At 26.8% G+C, this 24,898-nt stretch overlaps 2 protein-coding genes across 2 annotated transcripts in view; both read right to left on the bottom strand.

The window, feature by feature from the left end:
* Positions 1–1,460: 1,460 nt before the first annotated feature.
* Positions 1,461–6,918, bottom strand: LOC132918537 (uncharacterized). The gene is made up of 6 exons (XM_060979803.1): positions 6,856–6,918; positions 3,076–3,190; positions 2,500–2,583; positions 2,271–2,381; positions 1,717–1,800; positions 1,461–1,633 (listed from the first exon to the last, which is right to left on the bottom strand). The coding sequence occupies exons 1-6, from the start codon at positions 6,916–6,918 to the stop codon at positions 1,461–1,463; spliced, it is 630 nt and encodes a 209-aa protein (XP_060835786.1).
* Positions 6,919–7,822: 904 nt separating this feature from the next.
* Positions 7,823–24,898, bottom strand: part of LOC132931838 (glycine receptor subunit alpha-2-like) — a 215,438-nt gene continuing 198,362 nt past the window's right edge. The window contains exons 7-10 of the mRNA XM_060997877.1: positions 14,438–14,629; positions 14,257–14,325; positions 13,418–13,587; positions 7,823–12,790 (exon numbers count right to left, since the gene is read on the bottom strand). Coding sequence (XP_060853860.1) covers positions 12,635–12,790; positions 13,418–13,587; positions 14,257–14,325; positions 14,438–14,629 — 587 coding nt within the window. The 3' untranslated portion in view covers positions 7,823–12,634. The remainder of the gene's footprint in view (positions 12,791–13,417; positions 13,588–14,256; positions 14,326–14,437; positions 14,630–24,898) is intronic.

Here is a 24,898-nt window from a genome sequence, read left to right as displayed (position 1 = left end):
CATATAATATCATTGTTTTGGTAATCTATTTGCTTATTGTAATCTTGTTTAATGTACTTTTATAAAAAAAAAAAACAAATAATAATGCGTGTTATATATAAGTAACACCGTATACTACTTAGTACTTGGTATACTTACCACGCATAATATTATCTTCGCGTTGCATCAGCTTTGCACCGTACACAATATTTAATATAACAATTGGTAATAATATTATATAATATAATATATTGAACATTTAAGTACTTATTTTATAATTTTAACTTTTTTAAATAATCTTCTTGATTTCTTTTTTCTTAATCGTACTTAATGAGAAAAAAAAATATTATTAAATATGAGTTTATACACTCAAGTAAGTCTACTTACTTATTTCGCAAGTAGCTCTAGTTGTGGTTGGGGCTATTCATTATTGGTAAATTATTTTATATTATAAATATTATTTTGCAATCAATAGACATTAGATAATTTCTGTTATGGTGCACTTGCATTTTTAAACGTTCATTTATAATTCTGAGGTCAGTAAGACCAAAAAAAGGTTAAATGACAACGTTTAAGTCTGCAGTGTAACTACCGTGTATACTGTATATAGCTTTCGAGTATTATTATAGTACATCGTATGTATAGTGTACAATTTTATTGAACTCACATTTTAAAACTATAGTCGATAAAACGAGAAAAATAAGTTATTGACGCGGACGAACACGGCAACACACCCTCTATAGTTGTATTATATTAAAATATACAATATCCGTTATTCTGGACACGTACACACAGCCACACAGGTACAAGCACCGCTCAAACTCGACAGTCCCTCTTCGCATCACCATTCACCGTTATACATTTTTGCGCCGTTTCCCATTAGCGTATGCGTATAAACGTATTACGTATACAGATAACAGCGAATAAATAGGCTAATTCTTTTAATAGTAAATATTCGTCATTTGGAAAAGAATATATTATCTTTACGGAATTTTCAATTCGGAATACTTAAGATTTGTATGAAAATAAAACCAATATTAATTTTTAACTTTTCAATAGCACCCAATTATTTTTGAAATAAAACAATTTACCTGCATAATATAAAATTATTGAATTGACATATCTGTTATTAAATGTAAATGTAAGAACATTATCTACAGGGTTCTACGAAAGATTTTTAAGCAAATTATAAGCATTTTTAAATTGTAAATATGTGCTTTAATTATTTACTATTGTCTCATATATTTATCAGAGGTAGGTAATATAGTCAAAATGAATAAATTATACAGTTATATATTTGTAATATATTTTTATTTAAAATAATTAAAAAACTAACAAGTATTACATACATTGTTTGTGTTTAGATATCGAAGACAAATCAAATGATACTAGGTAATTCTATTACATACCAAATTCCACATTGTATAGAATTATATCAAAGTTTACAAAATACTGTTAAGGAATGAGAAGGTAATAAATCACTAAGAATCATTTGTTCCATAATACTCATCAGTTGTAGCTGTATTATGGCTTAACTGTTCCAAGTGATCGAACTTCACATTGATCTTCCCCGAAACCATTTCAAGTTGGTCTTGTAGTGATTTGTACATTTGAGAGAGATCCATATGTTTTACGATTATGTTTTTAACATCGTCTAAACGTATTTTTATATATTATTAGTTATGACGTGCCTTTGTTTGAACTACGTAAAATATTTAAATTCTAATTTATAAATACTTTCGACAGAAACTAAACGAATATTATTATTGTTCAAATTCATTGACAATCCTTTAAGTTGCGTGTTGAACATGAACTTTTGATCTAAAAGAGACAAAATTGACGATATGACCATACTTGAATTAGAACAACTAATGTAGGTTTCTCTTTAATTTGCGAAAAGTTTAGGTGTTATCAGAAACGTAACTATCGGACCATTTTGTGGGAGTGATATAGATATTTCATGATATTTACAATAAGTTATAACTTATAAAATATAAGGAGTAAAACTAACAAACATACCTCATAATTTATAATAATTCATGCATGATTTATATTATATATATTATTTAATAATATCTATTTTTATTTTTATAATAATATATATTAAGCTTTTCTAACGAATTAAATAGTGTGTGAAAAAAAAGGTCAGTGATATATTACCCCTCCCCCTCTATAATTATGCTACTGAGTGTTATTAAATGCGTGTTGGATTCCAAATTATCAAATAAGTTAAATACTATATTTGATAATTATTAATTATTAATTACAATACCAATTAATAGGTTTATTACTTTCTAATTCCTTTACAGTATTTTGTAAACTTTGATATAATTCTGTACAGCGTGGTGGTATTTGGTGTGTATTTGTAATAGGATTAGAATCTTTTGATTTTTCTTTGATATCTAAACACAAACAATTTATTCAATACTTATTAGTTTTTTTAATAATTATTTAAAATAAAAATATATTACAAATTATAGCTATGTCTAATTCTATGATAGATCATAGGTACCTACTTACCATCTTTACGATCTTTTAATAATTTATTTTCAATATCTTGAATTTTCACTGCTAAAGAGTTCAATTGCAGTTGCAAATTTTCGGCTATAAAAAAAGATTAGGTTTATGAATCGCTTATATTAATATGATTAAATTACAATCGTCGTACTTATAATGACAATAGTCAAACCTGTAGAGGTGGGGGTTATATGAACAATTTATCGAACTTAATATTTTCTTTACCTATGTCATACATATCATACTATTCATACTATTATATTTATAAGGTCTATAGTAATATATCATATATATAATAATAAACCACACTACCACAATATCATTTTATACTTAATAATGTCTATATTTGTCTAAAAACCAAAACATTATAACTTCTTGTTGTATGCTTATGTTACAGCTGCGTTTATACGCAACAACTTAATTGTCTATTATATACTAATACCATTATAATTCAACTATTTCTATAATTATAAGCTATGTATATATAATATCTTAAAAAAAACAACCGATTATTTTAATCATAGTAAGTTATTATGTCGTTTTCTTTTGTACAAGAATCAACACAAATCTATAACTTACAAAGGGACGAGTCAATTTCATCTCGACTTGGATACATATCAATCGAATTTTTCGAATTCGTTGATTTTATTGTAGATGATGACGAAATCGAATGCCATTCTTCCATTATGTTGGTCTAATAATAATAATATACGCATTAAATCGTAATTTTTTACTTTTTGTAGACAATTTATATACCAAAGAGTCTATAGAATGGTCTTCATGTTTAGAAATTTGCTGGTTCTTTTCGAAAAAATATTGGTACAAATTAAAAATGAAGGAATCCATTTTTTCAACAATATCAAAATTAACTATCATCTATTTAATTCAATATAACATGTATTGTTTAATAGATTATTATTTACTACAAATACTTTGAATGATAGGTAAAAATATTTTAGAGCCAGTTATAAAATAATTAACCATAACTTTAATAAAATTATAGCGTAATCACTGCGACTCCGTACGACGTACCTAAATGCTAAATAGTCAGTATTATTTTACAAACATTGTACCTTGTACAGTATGATTCACAAAGCATGCTCGCCCCTATTTCTCCTTAAAAATGAATTTAGTCAAATTCAAATAAATGGATTTTAAATATACCATATTTTCAAATGTTTGAGATTTTTTCTACTACTTAAGGAACGTCTTGTGACGATACAAACTTCTGTTTTTCATACAAGAACCTCCCTTTTTTTACTATAAATTATTTAGTGGATAAGTTTTTTGGAAAATTGCTTGTATTTAATTCAAAATTTGAACGCGCAATTTTTCAGTTATTAAATTGATTATGTTATGAATATTAGTCTTAAAAATGGTTTTACAAAAATATAAAACAAATGTAATATTGGTTTTAGTACTTACACTATACTTTGATCGTTTTTACAAATTATTAATATTATTAATTACCAACATTTAAAAAATTCTTTAGTCCATGTACATTAATACGTATATATATTATTCGCAAAGTTGAATAACTCAAAAACTATTAATTCGAATTTTAACTATGATACATCAACATTTTCAGACAAATTAACTGTTAAATAATTTACAGTAGAAAGAAGGGACTCTCATTTGAGAATTTAAAATCAAAAGTTTGTTTCTCTACAGAACACTCATTATACTGTAAGTAGTATAATACAGACTTTATTATAATAATTTTTTTTCAACTGCACAAATAATAAATTGATGTTATAGTGACTTTAGAGGGCTTTTAAACTCAATCTCGCGCCCTCAAAAAAAAATATCTATACGAAAATATACCTTTAAATGAATTATTTAAAATGTATATTATATTCTAAATAGTAAACTATACTCTATTTTAATTTCCAAGTTATAGTTTGTTACCATGGATTTTAAATAAACTGACTGATTAGTTATACCTACACCTATTGCTATTACTATAATAGTGTATATTTGATATAATATTGAATTTAAATAATGTGATGTATAGATCAAAAAACATATGCATGATAATTTTTATTTGAATAAAAATAATAAAGCCTTTCCCTGCATTAGTGTGCTGTATCAAAATACGTATTAGGTATATTAAAATATACTTGGATGGCTTGATGCAATATTACACTATAATATGTGTACTTAAAATTCATTTGGGAAGTAAATAAATATAACTTCTACTTATATTTTACACAAATGTCAGGATTTTAAATCATTAAGCTGCACATAATAGACAGTACATAATATCATACAACTAGTATAAAATATTATTTAAAGTTATATAAGTTTATAAATTCGATGTGTTGTATACTAATTTGATATAAAACATTAGATAATAGATATTATAATTTTATTGATCAATACAGCAATGTAGCTTGCATATATTGCGACGTACATTACATAGCAATGTATATAAATACAATGTATATAAATACATTGCTATTTTAAATAAAGCTAAGGGTCGTTTTATAATTTAATATTTTTAACTTAAAAATTAAAATATAGACGTTAATTTCTATAATTACTTTATAACCATAGTAGAACCAGTTATCAGCCTTGTATAGTGACATAAGTAACTATTTCTCATTTATAATAATTATCTTGTAGAGCATTTTCAAAATAAGTATATATTAATTTTTTTTTATATAGACTTACTAAAAATGAAACAGTTTAAAATGTAATGATAGGGTAAGTATATTACACTTTGTTTAAATAGTTTATAATGAACTATACTAAGCATTTACTACTTGTCTTATTTTTCAGCTTTATTTCTAATTTTTGACATTATACTACATTAATACAGTATAATACATAATTAGGTTTTAAATAGCCAATTTATAGTCAGATTTTGATTAAATTCAACTGATATATATGTATAATTTAAACAAATTCGATGATGTAAGTGTTGAGTATTCATATTAAGACGTGCATTGTGTTAATTTTATGACAATGAACCATTTATTGAAACATTAATTTAAAGACAAAATAAAAATTATTATTTTAATAGGGAAACCATAGCATAATATTAATTAATGAAACTAACTGAGACATAATAAGTTGGTTATTATTTGTTAAACAGTTCTCAAAGCGACATTGCGAAAACCAAATACCAAAAATGTATAATATTCTTGGTTTTTGATTGCTGTTAGAGTGACGGCTACAATATTTTATAGGAAATATCTTGCTTGTAGTATTTTACTGTATTTTAATATGGAAGCAAATTCTAAAGATTTGATTTAACAATCATGCCACAGAGATGAAATTAAAATTTAAAAAAAAGCATAACACTGATATCATAGGAGTAGCAATATAATATGTGTTTATTCTTATGTTTAAGGGAAAGGTGTTTTTAGAGAATTCATGTGACACAGATTCTGCAAGAATTTAACTAACTATATTGGTGCAAGACTTTGTACTTGGTTATTTTTGTAATTTAATGACAGAGTTTAATGAGATGTAGATCAATAACCTAGTAGGATAATTTTGTCTTGAAAAACATTGCATGTTTTGATAAACACGATTGAGGCTTTTTTTTTATTATTATTCGGAAATTATTGCCGAACAGACGCTAAAGGACAGGATAGACGGATTGTCAAAAATGTAGATACTGATGTAAATAGCGTGGGAATTTAAACCAGTATTGAAGTGATTAAAAGTCCTTATAATAAATTTGAAAGAATCCACAATTTTGAAAATAAATTGAGTTCCATAAAAAGTAACACACAGTATGATGAATTATTTTTTCACCAAAAGCACGTATGAAACATACACCACGAGTTATTTGTTTATTTAGGGAACACGAAAAAACCATTGTGCAAATAAATGGCACGTACATTTTTGTTTGTTTGTGCTTGAAGTAATGAATAATTCTGCACATATCATTGGTATAGATCATTCACATATGACATTGGAGATGATTAAACAAAGCTATTAGTCCGCTGGAACGTTCGTAGAAAATCGTTATGGAAACGAGCTGTACGCTCATCATTACCGACTACCTATTTGCTAAAAAGTTGACGCTCCGTCAACTGCAGCAAGATACACGACAGACAACCTCAGGTTCGTTCGAACTCTCGGCATCGGTTGTATCCTAGTAGTCTAGGAAGTCTCGTTAGAGTTTTTTTACTAATTAAAAAAAAAAAAAATGATAAAGGTACTCGTTAATAACAATAATAATTAATAGAACAGTAATGGAGTAATTTGGGATACCTATTCTTTATGCTATTTTCATAATTTTGTCATTCAATTCACACGTAGTGTGTAAAATAAACAAAACCATATACATTTCAAAATGTATAATGAAAAAAAAATGCCGTTTTGAAGGTAGAACAAAAATACTACTTTCAAAGGAGAATTTTGCGCACCTTCACAATTTGCGTCCCTGGCGTAGGCACACTTTGCCATACCTTTGCTACGCCACTGGTGTCTGGTTGTATCTATAATGCTCCACCATTTATAACACTGTAGAATGTAGATAATAAATAAAAAAATTTCAAATACTTATTTTTTCGTTATTGAAATTAGTTAAATAATGCAGACAAAATATAATATATATATTTTCATATTTGTTCGTTTTTATGTAAATAAAAAAAAAAAACAATCCTCTAAAATAACGCATGCTATTGTTGTGTTAGAGTGAAACACCCTCACGTTATCGTTCATTCTATTAGAATCCTAATATTTGAAATTTTATCCGTCGTTGTTGAACTACCTAACTAAAAGGAGGCGTGTTAAAAATATGCAAGTAACTTTTTATTGCACGTCAGATTTGGAAGCTCTAATTACAACAGTATATGGTTAATCAATCTAGTGAAATCAATTGTTGGTGGTGTATTGATACGCCTTCGTCGTCATTAAATCATCAAGATTTGAAATAGTGAATTTCTTTACCATTTTTTGAGTTAAAATAGTTAAACGCACATTTTATATCAGATAGACAATATACACGCTATACAATACAATTAGTATTAATAAAATAAATTAATAACTAAACAATTTATATTTTGTATACAAAATACAAATGTAGGTGTCTAGTTAATCGTATTTTTGTACATTTAAATAGTTTATGTTTAGTAATTGTTCTTATTTTGACGACGATTGATCGAATGGCTGTTATCTGTGATGAAATTCAAAATTTGTATTAGTGTTTTGGAGTGAAAATATATTTGTATAGGATCTGATAAAAATACCAACATGAAATGGTTTTCACTGAAAAGTTAGTATCATTATAATATTTACAACGCATATTTATTATATATATATATATAAATAAAGGTAATATTGATATAATATAATAAATTCAATAATATTTAGCCAATAAAATAGATTTTAATTTAACACATAAAATAGAATAACATAAAATAATTAGTTACCATATAATATATTTTTTTTAAACCGTTTAGACGCATAATGTCATAAATTACTAACTACAGTATTAAATTTAGCACATAATAGATTAGATGGTAGCCATTCGTACCATTCATATATAATTGTATTTTATAAAATAGGGCATATCACCAAGATCTCGATTTGTTTACATTTAAATCACATACTTTAAACGTAGCGTTTCCAATCGTGATACACCCTGTACGGTGTATACAAAGTGATTTTTTTAAACGAAACATAGTATCATTTTATTAGTTCGTGTTTATAATTTTGAAATAATCAAATTTTAAATTATTTATATTTTGTTATTCGTTTTTTTTAATCTTCGAACCACATTATATATTCTTTAATTTCACGGAGATTAACGGATATTTTTGGAATAATTTTACAATGTATAGGTATAATATATATCTACAAAAATAAAAACATGGGGCGTTGTCTAAAAAATTTGCTTTTATTTAAATTTTATGCAAAATTAAAAACAAAGGTTTATAGCTTGTACATATTTAAAAATCAACTACAAATCTTAAAAATCACTTATATAGTGTTGTCATAAAGTAGTGTTTCAAACATGCAATTAAAACAAAACACGAAATTTATAAGATAAAATGAGTCGATTACGTTGAAAAAAATCACCTCGTATATATTGAGTTTCAAAGTTACATATTATATACAATACTTATTATAAGATTCACGAAAATTCTGATTTGGAATGGTTTTTGGACCTGGGCCCGGCCGACACAACGCGTATGCGGATAGTTTAATCGCTTAATTTTTTCAACATCGTTTACAACAAGTGTCTAACCGTCTTTCACTACTATACTATAAAAGTATTTACCTCGTTCAGACGTTCAGTTGTCCACCACCGACAGCGGCGACAACAGCACGTCGAACTCGTCTCCACTATACGTATTTTCACACCCTGTAGTGTGTCTGCTGTTCATCATGCGAATTCAACATTAAGACACAATCTAACTTATCTATATAAAGAACGCTATCGAATTACACATTAATAGTGGTAATCTAGGATTATACAACTCTAAGACTCTATATCGACATTACATAATATTATAATTCATATTATATTATTGAACATTGTATATTACACTTTCCGCGCAGTCGGTATATTGCCGGATTCCGTCAATTGAGAGTAGATTAAAATTGTATTTTATTGAAACAAAATAATGTAGAGAGATTATGTTATTAATATAGTTATTTTGGACCACATGATAAAATATATAATATTTATGTATAATATTATAATAATAGGTATACTTATAAATAAAAATATTTTTAAAAAAGATTAAACCTTTATTCACATTTATACTCATTTTTATACATAAAACGACGGTTTTAAAGTTTAAACTATTCTTTTCCCTCACCACCGCTATGAATATTTAATTGTAAGGTTGATGAGTTTAGTTTTAATAGTGTATTCTAAAGGTTCGAGTATTTAAATTTGGAATGGCTAGATTTCTTAGTAAAATTATAACTTGTTGCTAACAGACCACGGATTTAATTAAATATCAATATAATATTATAAACTAGTATTCCAATTGGTCAGAATATTGAAAAATAATGCATCACTGTGTTGAGTATAAAAGGGGTAGAATGTGACAAAAAATAAAAATATAATGTTAACAGTTATTTTTAATATGTACAGTTACTCAATTATCCTAATTATTATTAAACATATTCAGGCGAGTCGTATTAAAAATTAACAAAAAACATACTCAAGACATTAAATACAATAACGAGCGTCAATGACATTTAAAAATCGTGGACCATATAGTGATAATAATGCGTAACTTTCGTACCCGAAAGAAGAACATTTAAAATAATGAATAAATATAGCATTATAATTAAAGTACGGATTTTAAAGACATTTGTTTTTTTTCTACCAGTTCAAAATAAAGTTTTAATATCTAAACTATGTGATTTATATAACGTACAATAAATGTATAATTTTTTTTTTATGGTTTATCGTGGATTTTATACTTTTTTTGTTATTTTTAATACATTTATAGATCTTAAATCAATTTTAGAGTACTATTTATTAAAAAAAATTGAAGTACAAATAATTAATATTTTTCAATTTTTATATAAAATTGGAATCGAACTTTATTAGTTTACGAATAACGTAGTTTTTAAAAATATAAATAGGTATGTATTATCTGATATACAAAGAATTTTGTTTGAAAACGAATATTTAATATAAGATAATTTTTTTTAGTATTATTATTTCATTAATTTCTATAAATAATCTAATACTGTTTATTGATCATTGAAAGAAATATTACAGTATAGTATAAAACTATAAAAATACTCGTAATATAAATAATAAGTTTTTTTTTTTAAAATTGATTTTATAGAAAGTTCTCATTTTTATCTGTTTTAAATGATATTTAGAGCTTAATTGTCTTCTTTTAAATTATTTTACTATAGTTTTGAGTACTTTAAAATCCGTACTTGAATTATAATATATATTATAGTCATACAATAATATATTTTATTTTAATCAATACCTACCTATAAGTGTGAAATGTTTGATGGGGGGGGGGGGGGTAGTCTTTAAAAATAATTTTAGTTTCAAAATTCCAAACATAAAAACCGTTTGAAATAAGTATTATAGGGTAACTTATTTTAAAATAATATTTAATGTATAAATAAGTGTATTTATATTTACAGTGAAACGTATAATTATAATAATAAAAATAATGGATGCGAAATGTTAAAAATTTAATTTGTATTAAAACTTTTGCTTCTGGTTCAAAAGTGACCGGATGAAATAGAATTTATGTAGGAGGACGGACGATACATGAGATGAATTTTTATATAATACTGCGTAAATTAAAACGCGTAGCAAACGAACGACAAGGATTGAAGGAGATTATAATTTTTGGGTTTTACGGACTGAGTTATTATTATTAGGAAAAGATACAAACCGCGATAATTACCATAACATAATTTCATTATTATTGCGGTGTAATTCGATTTGGCGTGTATAGTAATTGTGTACGCATAGATATACAGAGCGATTCTTTTGTCATCACTACATAGTACATAGTAATTTTCCTGGTAAATTTCTGTATTTTTAAATAATTTTTTTTTCAAGAAAGTAATTTCAAATTGTGCGTGCAAAAGAATATATTTTAAAAGACTCACAATTCACTGAGAAAATCATTGCATGGAGGACAACTTAAGAACCTAAGGCGTATTCCATTTGTCTCGTATTATACGAGCCGTGGCGGGATCGAGAATTAAAATAAGAGAAAAAACAAAAGAGGCCGAAAACCTAGAGTGGTGGTACATATATGCGTTTAAGCAGTATAATTTAGGAGATAGTTCGTGGATTATGGTTTCTCGGTGTATATTATATAGAGAATAATTAACCAAGCATGCTCACCGCCGTTTATTTTAACGATGCATTTATTCAAATTCTGATTTTTTAATTTATTAGTGTACTTAAGGATCACCATATTTTTAAATACTTATTTTAGACCATATTTTATGGTAAGTATTGTTGAGTAGATCATTTTTTTTTGAAAATATTTAAATACCTATATAAATTTAAATTTAAATCAGTAGTTTCTGAGTTATTAAAATTAATGACTAAGGATAATAGTCCTTAATAATGGTTTTACATCAAATATAATGTATAGTCTAGAACTTATATTAGGCTCGGAGAATTATAACAAATTATATAAAATGTTAATGGATTAATTTAAATATAGATATTAGACCCAATCTTCCAAACCTATCTATTTTATTCTTAGCGTACATAATAAGTTCACCTAGTTTGAATTTCTTCTATTTATGATTATGATGACACAAAAAACCACCCTTTTAACAGTTTACATTAAAAAGGTAAATTCGAATTAAAAAAAAAAAAAAATAGTTACAATTCTCCTCTAAATCTAAATATTTGAAAATATTGTCCTTATTAAAATTACACTAGAAAATAAATATATATAAAAAAAAATCATAATTTGAATAAAATATGCATTATTAAAATATGTTTGTGGACTGCGTTGTATAAAATTGCAGATGTCGTGCGGTTTGTGCGTGTATAAATATCATATAATATATAATATGTCTGTAGCGCGAGAACCACGCGGTCGGTTGAGCGGATCGAGGTGATGATGTGTAACGAAAGGGTTATTGGTAAACGTCTGTCGCCTTTGTCAAGTAGAAAACAAGAATTCAAACGTTTAAAAAAAAAAACGTACGAGCCGGGCCGGATGCCGAAATTTTTCGTAAGGACAAAACGTCTTCTATATCACACCACGACGACGAAGACGACGCCGCTTACGTGACGCGCTTGTCGATATTGTGTCACGCGGCAGATAACAATATCATGTACCATTACACTGAAGCAAGATAATATATCGACATTCCGCAGGTCGTGTAAGTACCCGCGGCGAGGCTGGCTCGTATGTGCGTACTCGAAGTGGCGTGGGCCCGTTTAATTATTTTTTTTTCTGGGTAAGATTTCGTCGGGGGAAAACGCACGGAGGAGGATGGCCGCGGTGATGATAACGTTTTGAATATTATAATGTTATGTCTATTATATTATATAATATATAGTTATTACACGAGTGTAACTGGGAGATGTCACGTGTAGTGGTATATATATAATATATATTTATAGGTGCGTTTTTATTAAACGTGGTCGGGTCGTGTGTATTCTGTGTTTCCGGTGTTGATGTGGCGTCGGCGGCGGTGCGGGGACGGTTTAGTTTTGTAAATAATACGGCCAGTACAGCGCGTTGAACGCTATGAACGCGACCGGGAACAATAGTCTGGAGTATTCGTCGATTTTTCTCGCCAGCACCGTGTTGGTTTCTGCGGACGTAGAGTAGGCACACTCTTGCTGTAAGATTTTTTTGACCTGTAGACAGAACACACACCACGAGTTATTATCGGTATACATTATGAACACTATATATTACATATTATATAGGTGCTATGTGCAGTGGGTATAAAAACCAAAGGTCAGCGGCAGCGGTAAACGAGAAACCATAGGCTCGACCCAGTGATGGCTATTTCGGGGCGTGTGTGGTAGAGTACAACCCTCATCCCCCAACCGAAAAAAGGTCTGATATATTATTTTTAGATTAGACTTTAAATTAAAAATGTAAATTAATAATTATTGAACCGTAACAATATTTTTTTCTTTTTATGTCTTACAACATGTACAGGATTGGTGTTTTAAAATTGACACATTCTGTTATTGCTGAGTACCAAAGCAAAATAGAAAATACATTTGCTGTTACTTATAAACTAACGATCGATATTAAATGAGTTATTATTTAGAAAATAATTATTAGAAATAAAAATGCCAAAATAAATGTTTTATTTGAAATAGAAACGGTTCGCGAATCAGTTAGGATTTTCTACGAACGAAATTTATATTATAATAATATTGTGGTGGAAATCGTACAGCCCCACAATCACACAGACCATTTTTATAATATGTATAATACGTTTGATCAACTGTTTGTTGAACTGTCATTACCACGCTGACTGGTATGACCGGCGATGAGGGTAGATTTTCGTCGTACGGTTTTGGGCCCGCGGTGCCACCGTTCACCGGTTCCGTTAATATGTTTCTTAATATGTCTGGTCTCAGTTTTCTCCACATATAGTTAACCACCGTGAATTCTAGCAATGCGCAAAACACGAACGCTGTAAACATATAAACCATATAATAGCAGCGATATAATTTGTGTGGGGTGGAGTAGATTATTAGGTTATAAGTATAAAACAAATGTATAAGTGATTATTATTTAATATAATTCCCATAATAACTAGTATATAAAATAAAAAAATATCTGCACAAATTGCACTCATCAGTTTACGTTTAACTTCGTTAGTTTTAATATAATAGTGAATTTACTTGTTATCAAACCTAAAAATTAAGGACATTATTGTGTATGTTTTTAAAAAAACGTTAAAATATTTATAATTTAAAAATGTTTATGATAGTTATGACTCATGGCATCCTTATAACGACTACAATAAAGGTTGCGAATATTAAGAGCAATTGAGCAATTGAGCAATTGAGCAATTGAGCAAATAAATTTCTTTGCGAGAAATAAGTCTATAATATTTTACTAGTGATAGTTACAAAATAATTTGAAATATTTTCTTATAGATTTTATTATTAATATTCATGAGATTAAGTATTTATTTCACCTAACTCCTAGGATGTGGAGATCTGCATATTATATTAATTAAACAAATAAATTCTAAAATGGACAAACAAACCTTTAAATAGTGTTTGGTTAATTTATATCGTTTATGTGTTTAGGTGGTACCCATGTTTACACATTGTTAAATTATATTATTTTGTACCTGTACACGTGCCCATCCACACGTCTATGGCCTTGACGTAGCTGACTTGCGGTAGACCACTTTGGATACCTGTATAAAACATATGTGCGGAATGGAAAAAATATTAGCAAAATGGAAACTGGATAGAACAAATATTCGAATAACAATAATATCATATGTGGTCAAGTGCACCACAACGTACCCGAAGATTGAGAACCGACAGCTAGCAGAGTCGTCACTCCCAGTGTGGTCCGGCCCGGTACGGAGTCGACGTCCATCCAAAACGACACCCAGGAGATGACTACAATCAGCATGGTAGGCAAGTAACTCTGAACCAAATGGAAGCCCACGCTACGGCTTAGATAGAACTGGGCAACTAGACAACTGTAATTGCCTGGAAAAAATAGACATTTTTTATTACGGCGTTGACATCACATTACAATGATATGATCTCATACGTAGCTCGAGTGTAATGATGATTAATATACATTATATACGTGGATTCATCATGTTATGATCATTCTCATTTTTCCAATTCTAATTTTTGGAATTATAAAGTTTATCTATTTAAAGACCGTATTTTAAAGTACTTGGAATTTTTATATCATTTAAGAAGTGTCTTATATCAATAAACACTTTTTATTTTCAATTGAGAATCACCCTTATTTTCTTTAAATTGTTATAAGCAAATAACTTTTTTTTCTTCAAAATGTTGATTTATCTAAATCGAAATTCGAAGGAGTTTTTTTTTAATAATTTAATTATGTAACTAAGGATAGATAGGTCTATAAAATAATATTTTTGAATATTGAAAAATGTAATTGATTGGAAAATAGTAATTTGATTATTTTAAAATTATAATAACTAATAAATCTATTTACATTTTATAATTTGTAAACATTTTCTGGGTATAACATATAAAAAGTATCTACAAAATTAAAATATTACATATTTTTCGTAAAACCATTATTAAGGATCATTCAACTTAGTTCTTAGTAGTTAATAATAACATTTTTATTTATCGTTTAAATAAATAAGTAATTTTGTCCAAATTTGAACTAAAATGTCTATGAAAAATAATTGCCATTTATTGCCAACTTATTAAGTTTTATTATGGTTCCATTATAAACTATTATTATTAAGAATCTTCTATTATATTTTTAAAACTTGGATAGAAAAATAAAATTTTTATACATATTTAATGTCTTAAAATAAATATAAGAACAACCTATGTAATATAAGACGTATTATATTTTCAAGAATTTTGAACCAACGAACAACATATTATAAAAAATTATAGAAAAAAAAAAATTAAATACTAAAAATTTATCACGCTTATAAATAGTCTATAAAAGAGTTAAAATATTTTATATATTATGTGAACATTTGGTGAAAATTTCAAGTGTCAACTGTTAATCTAATTTGAAATACAACAAAATATCAAAAATTGTTTGAGATGAAATAGTTATTTATGGATGAATTTCCAATATCGTTAAGATTTGAATTTCAAATACTTATACTTTAATTTTTATTTTTGACCTACTAAAGTACCAACTAGATCCAATTTTCTACCAGAAACCTCCCTCTTTTTATAAAATCGAAGTATTTTTAATGTCCCAAATAATACTAATAGACAAAAACAAACACATCACTTTTTACATTCATCGCTCCGCTCAGATACTAAAATATGGCTGAGTATGCTTAGTATGCTTAGTCAATCATTAATTCTGCAGTATAGTATAATATAGTATACATCGCTTGTATTAGGTATCTATTATTTATTTTTGAAATAATCTATATCCGCGTCAGTTTTCGATATTAACCGTTTTACAAATCGTTATAAAATATTGTAGTATAGTATACTACCTGCACTGCAATGGATATTTTATTTTTATACTCTATATAGGTTTCAGTAAGAAATTTCACGCGATACTGATCCACATTAAATCATTTAAAAAACAAATGATGAAGTGTAGAAGTTAAATTGTTAAAAATTGTGATGAGTGCAGTTATACAATACATTTCACGAACGGTAAATATAACATATAACGGTACACATAATCAGGACTTAATCTTTTTTTTTTATATTTTGATTTTTAAAGTTATTTAAGTTTGACTTACAATACATTTTGTAGTTTTAAAATTTTGAATATTATTATTACAAAATGATAACCAATTTTCAGTGTTATCTGAATTGTATAGTTAAATAATTTAAAATAAGTCAAAATCTATAATAGGTACCTACGACGTTATCCATAATTATATAGTCCACTACACTATCTGCAGGAGTCTAGGCTGTAATATTTAAATGTGTATATGACAGGCAACAATAATTGTTTTGACGAATTAACGCTATACCATGTAATTGAATATTGTAATATTCAGGGAACTGTGAATGACCTATGCATGGGATACAATATTGTATTAATATTATTTATAATAATTTAATATAATATATTTTATAATTATTCATAGTAATATATTTTAATTCATCAAACATTTTTGGAATTTAAATTTGATGCACGCCTGTTCGATGATTGTGATTACGAGTAATTTTTTCATAGAAACATACTCATAGTCATAATGAACCACGAAATTCTAGGGGTGCTATAGCCTTAATAGATTAAGGTACTTCTCGTTGGAAATATAATTTTGCAATCTAGTGTGCTTTACTTCCATAAACCTTGAGGGTGAGATATCTTGCCATCTCTTATAGCAACTATGTTATCAGGTGCAAGTGTTTTGGTAATCTAGAAATACGCATAATTATAAATAATACCACTATACATGGATGGATTTATCACTGAGCACCATATATACCGTTAACATGTCACCCGAGGTGTTTATTTTATGTACAGGATTCATCAATTATGCTTATCTCTCATCCTTAGATTTTTTTTTGTAGATGTCATTGTAAAGCTGTTTCTTACGATATAATGCAAACTTATATTTTTAAAGTGAGAAACCACTTTTTTACAGTAGGTATATCATTGAAATACGCTGTTGATAAGTATAAATTCAAATTTAAAGTAGTTATTAAAATGTATGTCTTAAGAATTAAAATATTTATTTTTCATACATTATAAAATAAAAGTAACATTTAGACATTTAGTGTAGAATTTATTACATCGATCATTTTAAATAATGTAAAATGTTAAAGAATTAACATTAATTATTAATTATCATACTGTATAACTTATTTTAGCCTTAAATTATCTAAACTTCTATACCTATAGGCTATAATATTGGACTATTTTAATCCCTAATATATAGGTAACTCAGAAATCACTGGTTCAAATTTAGAATGATAAATCAAAATTTTCAAAAAAACATCTTTTTAATAACTTATAATACAAATAGATGGTAATTAATTTAAAAAAGGTTTGCAATTGGGTATCGTGCTGTTTTACATTAAGTGGATCACATTAATGGATGTGTTAAATTTGAATTCAATCATTGTGTACGAAAAACAATTGTGAGCGGAGACGGTCTATCAACTTATATCGGCTATATCGGTAAGTATATTTCATGTTATGTTTTTTGATATTAATCTTACATAAAGAATAGGTTTGAATTTTTATTGAAAACATCGTAATTGAAAATGTCATTGAAAGTATAAAATATAAAAATATACGTAAAAATTGAATGCCCTCTCGAGTAATGTTTATGAATCACAGCAAAATAATGATATATTCATAGTTTAAACTTAAAATATATAATTTCGTTAAAATTTGAACTTTAAATGTGTATAAATAAAAATTATGTTTATACACATATTTTCAAGATTTTTTTTTATTTCAGTATGAATTACTTATGAGGGACATTGTATTAAATTTTCAAGCCAAGGCTAAAAAATTGAATATTTTATATATTTTCAAACTGCAAAACAACTTGTAAATTTTCTCCGTGATTTTGACGAATTTTGTCAAGATTTGAACTTAAAAAGCTAAAAAAAATAAATTCCACTAATGTATTTTAAATATTTTAATAAATGTATAAGAACAACTTATGCCGGATCTTATATTCCTGATGGCTGATGCTGTATGATCGAGTGAAAGGTTTATTTATCAAAATTTATAGAAATACAATTAAAAAAACATTTTCAAATTTCAAATGTCTATAAATAGAAAATAATTATATGAACATCTGGTGAAAATTTCAAGTACCCATGGTTATTACAATAAACTATAAAGTATCGAAAATCTTTTGAGGAGCAATAGTAGTTATTTTATAAATCAATACCCAAAAGTCGTCATAATTTGAAATTCAACCGGCTCTTAAAAAAAATAATATAATTTTTCTATAAATTTTGTTTTTGTACTATAAATAAAAAACTTATGAATAACCTTATTTTAAAATTTCAAATCTTAGATATAACATATGAATAGAAGTTTTTTATGAATTTCTAATTACAAAACAATATCAAAATTTTTGAGATTTTACGTCGAAATTCTGAATTAAACACTTATTAAAAAAATATATTGTGATTATTAATTTTTGATATTTTTGTATTGGTAAATGAATAACTTATGAGGTACTTTATTTCACATTTTTAATTATTTTTATAAACACACCTTACCTATATATAAAACAAAAAGGAAAATTTAAAATATATATAAATAGCTCAAAAAGAGTGAAAATATTTTGTACTTTATACTATGCGTAGGAAATACTAACATAAACATCTGGTGAAAATTGAAGCGTCTAAAGTATCTTACACAAAAAAAAACAAAATTGTAGGTATTTTTTAAATACCTGTTTTTTCTTGTTATTTTGAAAAGTGTATACTTGTAATTTTTAATTTTGATTCCTTTAAAGTAAAACTAGATTTAATTTACTTCAAGAGACCACCCTTGAAATTAAAAATTGATGACTTATAAAAATAAAAACTACACTATTGTAAAATCAATAAATATTTGCTCCGCTCAGAAACTAAATAAAAAAAAATTATGCTCATATAATACATTGAAGACGACATAGAAATCTAATTATAATAATAATTGTTTTTTTAAGTTGGTACAATGTACATTTTAAAATAATCAGATTTAAATACATTATTAACGTGGTGGGGGGGGGAATGTAGTTTAAGTATGCTCAATGAATCTCCTTGTATATAATTAAGCTTGTAGTGGCTTCATTTGTTATTTTGTCCACGACTCCAAGTCCTGACAGAAGAAATCCGCAAGAGATTGATTAATTGGTGGACTCCCTATCGTATAACTAAACATATAGCAAAATGACTATGGTATTAAGTGCGTCGCCTAGATCAAGTCGAGTCTGCTTTTCCACGGCACTTTATATTGGAGAATGTTCGTGTAGTAATATATTAAATCGCCTGCCGTGGAAAAGCATTTATAATTATATTATAGTTGTACGTTACACTAAGATTATTTCGTTTCTCCGGAAATCTTAATTTTCTCTGTAAATGAGAGCGCATATTTTATATACTCTATAACACTTTCCATCAACTGTTTCGAATGTGTTCTAGCCTTTTGACCGAGGATATTTTCTATTATACTGATGGGTATCTCTTAGTATTATGAACAGGAAGAGAAAGATGACAAGACAACAATAAAAAAGAAAAGAAAGAATAACAGATTTATAGAATCTGGAAAAGCGAAAAATATATTGATTTTACAATGGCATTCGATTAGTTAATTAAGGTGACAATAAGTACCATCTATTCTTAAAACAAGTCAGCCGATTCGTTTTTATTATTTCTTGCCGCGAGATATATTATAATACGCAGACGAGATTCGAACTTTACCATTAGTGATTATGTACATTAGATCTTTGATGGGTTAACGAGTTATTTTTTCATTCGCAGATTGATAATTGGAAGTACAAGTACTATTGTATATTATATTCTAAGCAATTATTTTAATATTAAACATTCATTATCTTGAATTGTACAAACATTATGTAAATATTTATTTTACATAATTTAAAGTTACTATTTTTAAAAAATGAACGATAATTTTGATCGTTATCAGTTTTAAGTTATTATTTATTCAAGAGAAAACTAGCATTTTTATTTTTATATACCTAAGTTGAATATTTTTCTGAGTATTTTGAAATATAAAGATCGAATTTTGAACTAGTAGGTAATTGGTTATACATTTATAAGTACCTATTCAAAGCTATGATGAGCGGAGTGGTGTGGACCTATATGTGTATCCCACTACTCTGGTTATTTGAACTTTCAAATACTTATTTATTTAAATGTGTTGTTATTAAAATAAAAATACTAATGATACAATATATTTAAAATAGTAAAACAGGTAAATTATTTACTTTTCAAAAATATTGTTAAGTAATTTCTTCAACAATATTGTATTTTCTGTTAATTATTTAGTTAGTATAACATTTATCTTTATATATATATGTATAATTATTTTGTATGTGTATATGTCACTGAACTTTTCTTATGGTTGGACAAATTTTGATAAAAACGTTTGTGTGTGTTTGAGCGGGTACCCGGATGGTTTAGATTTACAACTAAATCCAATAAGTGACGATAAATCCGGATTCTAGAAAATGTTGACATGGATATGTCTTAAATAACACATGTGAGAATCTATAAGATACCAATAATGATCTCGGGAATCACTCATCCAATTATCATAAGATTTTTCTACAAAGCATAGTTTTATTGTCCAACTCATCCACGAAATATTGAACGAGAAAATATGAATATACTAGTGACACCATCTGTTCAGGAAAATAAAATTTAAATAGGTATTATAAAAAAATTTTAAAACTTTTTCCTTGGTGAAGTCAAGTTACAACTAGAAGAATTGTCAATATTGTATTATCTTTGATTTTATCAGCTTATTTTAAAATAATACTAATAACTACAAAAATGTATAAAAAAAGTAAACAATTTGCCAGTTATAATTTGCAACTTATAAGTATACTAAAACAGAGATACAACAATGTAGCATAATCATGCTTTCGTTCGTGCAGATAAGGTTTTAAGCTCATTTCTGATGCTATAAGTTAATATTAACAATCGAGTAATTCCTTTTTTTTAAATAATCGGCAAATACATACATAAAAAGAACGGTATATAGTCTGTGAACGACGAGTATAAAGAATGAACCAAAGTCCGAACAAAGTTTGAACCACATAAGACTTTTATAATAATAACTATTTTATGATAAGAAGCGTAATTTAAAGGGCAACGAAGAGCACAGGACAACTAGTATTGTGTAATATTATGGTATTATATATGCTTAGTATAAATCAATTACAATTATATACTCAATATTTATGTGTGAAATTTTCTTTTTTCTTATTTTATTAGCTGCTATTGCATAGAAAAATTGCCAAACAATAATATGGTTTAATAACAGGTTATAAAATCCCGAAGGTTGAAAGATAACATTTTGAAAAAAAACAGAATATCATAAAATTTACTTATTGTGCGATAAAAAAGGTATAATTAGTACTAAAACAACCGGATTTTATGATGCATTATTTTGATTTGAGTTATTTTATTTATATTGAATTCATGAACTACCTCTTGAAACTTTTTGCACTCTAACAGTTTTAATTTTTTATTATTATTTGTTATACTTAACAGTATAATTCTATCATTATTAAAAATAAACCCTTTCATTAAAATAAAAAAATAATTAATATTAGTTTTAATTGAAAATGTGTTTCTACGACCGAACAAATCATCAATTTTTATTTTTTATTTTCAAATTCATATTGCATTTATTTATTTATTTATTTTAATGATTCATTATTAACAACGTACAAGAAAAATGTATTGATTAAAATAAATAAATAAAAAAATGTTCAAATTAATTCTCAAATATAAACAATTCAAATAAACTTTTCTTGATCACTTAAAAAGAAATGTTGAAATATTGAAAGTAGAATTCATAATAATATATATATATATATATATATATACGTATATGATAGTATACTGTAGGGAAAGACGTATGATTATTAGTGTTGGCCAACGATATCGATATCGTGGGTTTTTTCTTAATAATTTCGATATCGATATCTAAAAATAATTATCGAAAATATTGCGATATCGGTGTGATTAATCGGGGCTCGGAATTTTGCGGTTTTACGGATGATTAAACATTAAACTGAGCAAACAGTATAAAATAAAATAATATTTTATCTTATTTTATTATATCTGTAAAAGTAGATTAACGTAGATTAACGTAGATTATGATACGAGGCGATATTAATATGTTCCAAAGAAATAACTCACCACATAACATAATATAATATAGTATGTATTCTATACTTTTAATGTTTTAGTATGCTTCGATATCGATATCGGTATTTTTCCGATATCGCAATACGATATCGGGGAAAAAAATACGATATCGATATTGAAAATTATATCGTTGGCCATCACTAATGATTATTATCAAATGTTTGATGGGTAGTTATATTAACAATATCCGAATAGTTTATTTTTAATTTTAAGATAATATATTTTTAGCTGCTTATAAAACTATTAAAGATGCTCCGTGTTTTCGGTAATACTATAATACGTAGAATATTATAAATTATTACGTTATAGTATTGAACTAATCATATAAGAATGTAGTAAACCCAAAATACAGTTAGTATATTTAATACATTATTTCAATGCATTAATATAGTTATATAATTAGCATATGGTGTATGTTTGAGTACGTTTGCATTCTTAGAAATAAGGAGGTTAAATGGTAAAAGAAACACAGTGGTGGCGCCAGGAACGGGTAAGGTAGGGCCATGGCCCTACTTGAAAATGCCTGGTCCTACCACTAGCCTAACCTTAGACATTATATTATACTCATTTTTAATTTTTTATTGCCTTACCTTATAATTGTTAACCTCCTATTGGCCATATTAGAGAAAAAATCCTTGCACCGCCATTGAAGAAACATAACATGTTTTTTCCGTTTTCCGCTGAATAGTACATTTTATAGGACACCATATAGTATTTCCATAATAGATATTTTATTAATAACATCACGTCACCATACGTCATTGATATAACTAGTTTAAATACAGTGATGGACTGGCTATTCACCCTTTCTGTAAGACTATTGCTCGTCGTAGTATTTGTTTATTGACTATATATCTTCTAACAGTCACCTCATGCTAATCAGAAACGTGCTAAGACATCAAATGAGTAATTGCGGTAACAATAGCAGTGTCCTGCACAACGATCACTCCAAGAATATCAGATAGTTAAGAAATAAGAAGTATGACACTGTCAAAATAAACAGTTTTTTTACTCACTATACTACTAACATTCCAAATATAGATGCATACAATATAATATAGTAATATAATGTTTGTTTGATGACTGTTGGTTCACCCATATTATTATTTATGAGAGGGTATTTACTATTTTGTTCTTGTAGATTAAGAAAATAAACAAAATGTACCTAAAAATCAAAAGCTCACCTTGTTAACGTACTGTTCCTATAATATTAAAGAATGTAAAATGTATAAGAATGATAATAAAAAATATATAACCATTATAATTTTCATAAGGCTAACGTAAACAAAATAAAATAAAAATACAATTAAAGTTGAAATTGTTAAAAGTAACCTTGGGTTTATGTAGTAAATAAATCACGCTGACGCACATGCGGTATGTAATATTTATTATGCGTTTTATAATTTACTTGAATAATTCAGGTGCCGATCAAAATTAAATGGTTACTTGAATGTTTTTTTATAATTTTAAAAATATACTTTTTATATGTATACGAGTAGATACCATAGGTAGGTTAATTATATTTTGAATTTATCTCTATAAACATGACCTGTGTTGATATTTTTTCGTATAACAATATTTCGAAATGCTGCGCTGTGCCCTTAAGTATTTAAAAAAACATAAGGCAAATAATTATTATTTTTAGTTAATGGACTTCTCGTTTCTCGTGTTAAAAATTGAAGTTTATATAGGTACATTTTTTTCTCCAACGAATGTCCTGAGGTTAGCACAACGTGATACATATATATTAAGTAATTTAAAATTGTTTTTAATAATTAGAAAAAACGTTGAATTTTATTTCATTTTCAGCAGGTACGACGTGCTTTGACGTCAGTCATTATTTTAAATTTTTACATACAAAATTCTGAATCTTAAAACAGCCAAATGTTGTACCGTTTATCATTGGAATAACGGCGAGTTAAAAGTTTCGGAATTGATGGATTTATGTATGTGCTGTTCAAACACTAAAAAAAGTAACGTCTACGTACAAAAATTGTTTTTTTAATAATATATTATATATCATTACGCGGATCATACATAGTTACCGCATGATATAGGAGACAAGAGAATTGAGACTAAGAACAAAAATAAAAAATTTATTGAAACGATAAGTCTATTTTTCATACACATGTCATAAACGTGTCGAATAAAACGTCTTTGCGGCTTTTCAATTTTTTTTTTGTGTTCGTGCTTCGTAACAAAAAAGTTTTCCCTTACTAATCTTGTATACAATATATAATATAATATTATATTCTTCGCTGCGATTTCTTCTGGAATATTCGTGTGAAAACTATCAGGTAACCCGACCGTAGCATAGTCGGCTATAAAATGTATTTAAACACGAACGTCCCTGTTGCTATTAGTGAAATGCTGAGAGATAATGCCCAAGAGACTTAACATGAATAATGGGCGACC

This window comes from Rhopalosiphum padi, chromosome 1 (assembly GCF_020882245.1).
Source record: "Rhopalosiphum padi isolate XX-2018 chromosome 1, ASM2088224v1, whole genome shotgun sequence".
NCBI classification, from domain to species: domain Eukaryota; kingdom Metazoa; phylum Arthropoda; class Insecta; order Hemiptera; family Aphididae; genus Rhopalosiphum; species Rhopalosiphum padi.
This window is presented reverse-complemented; position numbering and strand designations above follow the sequence as displayed.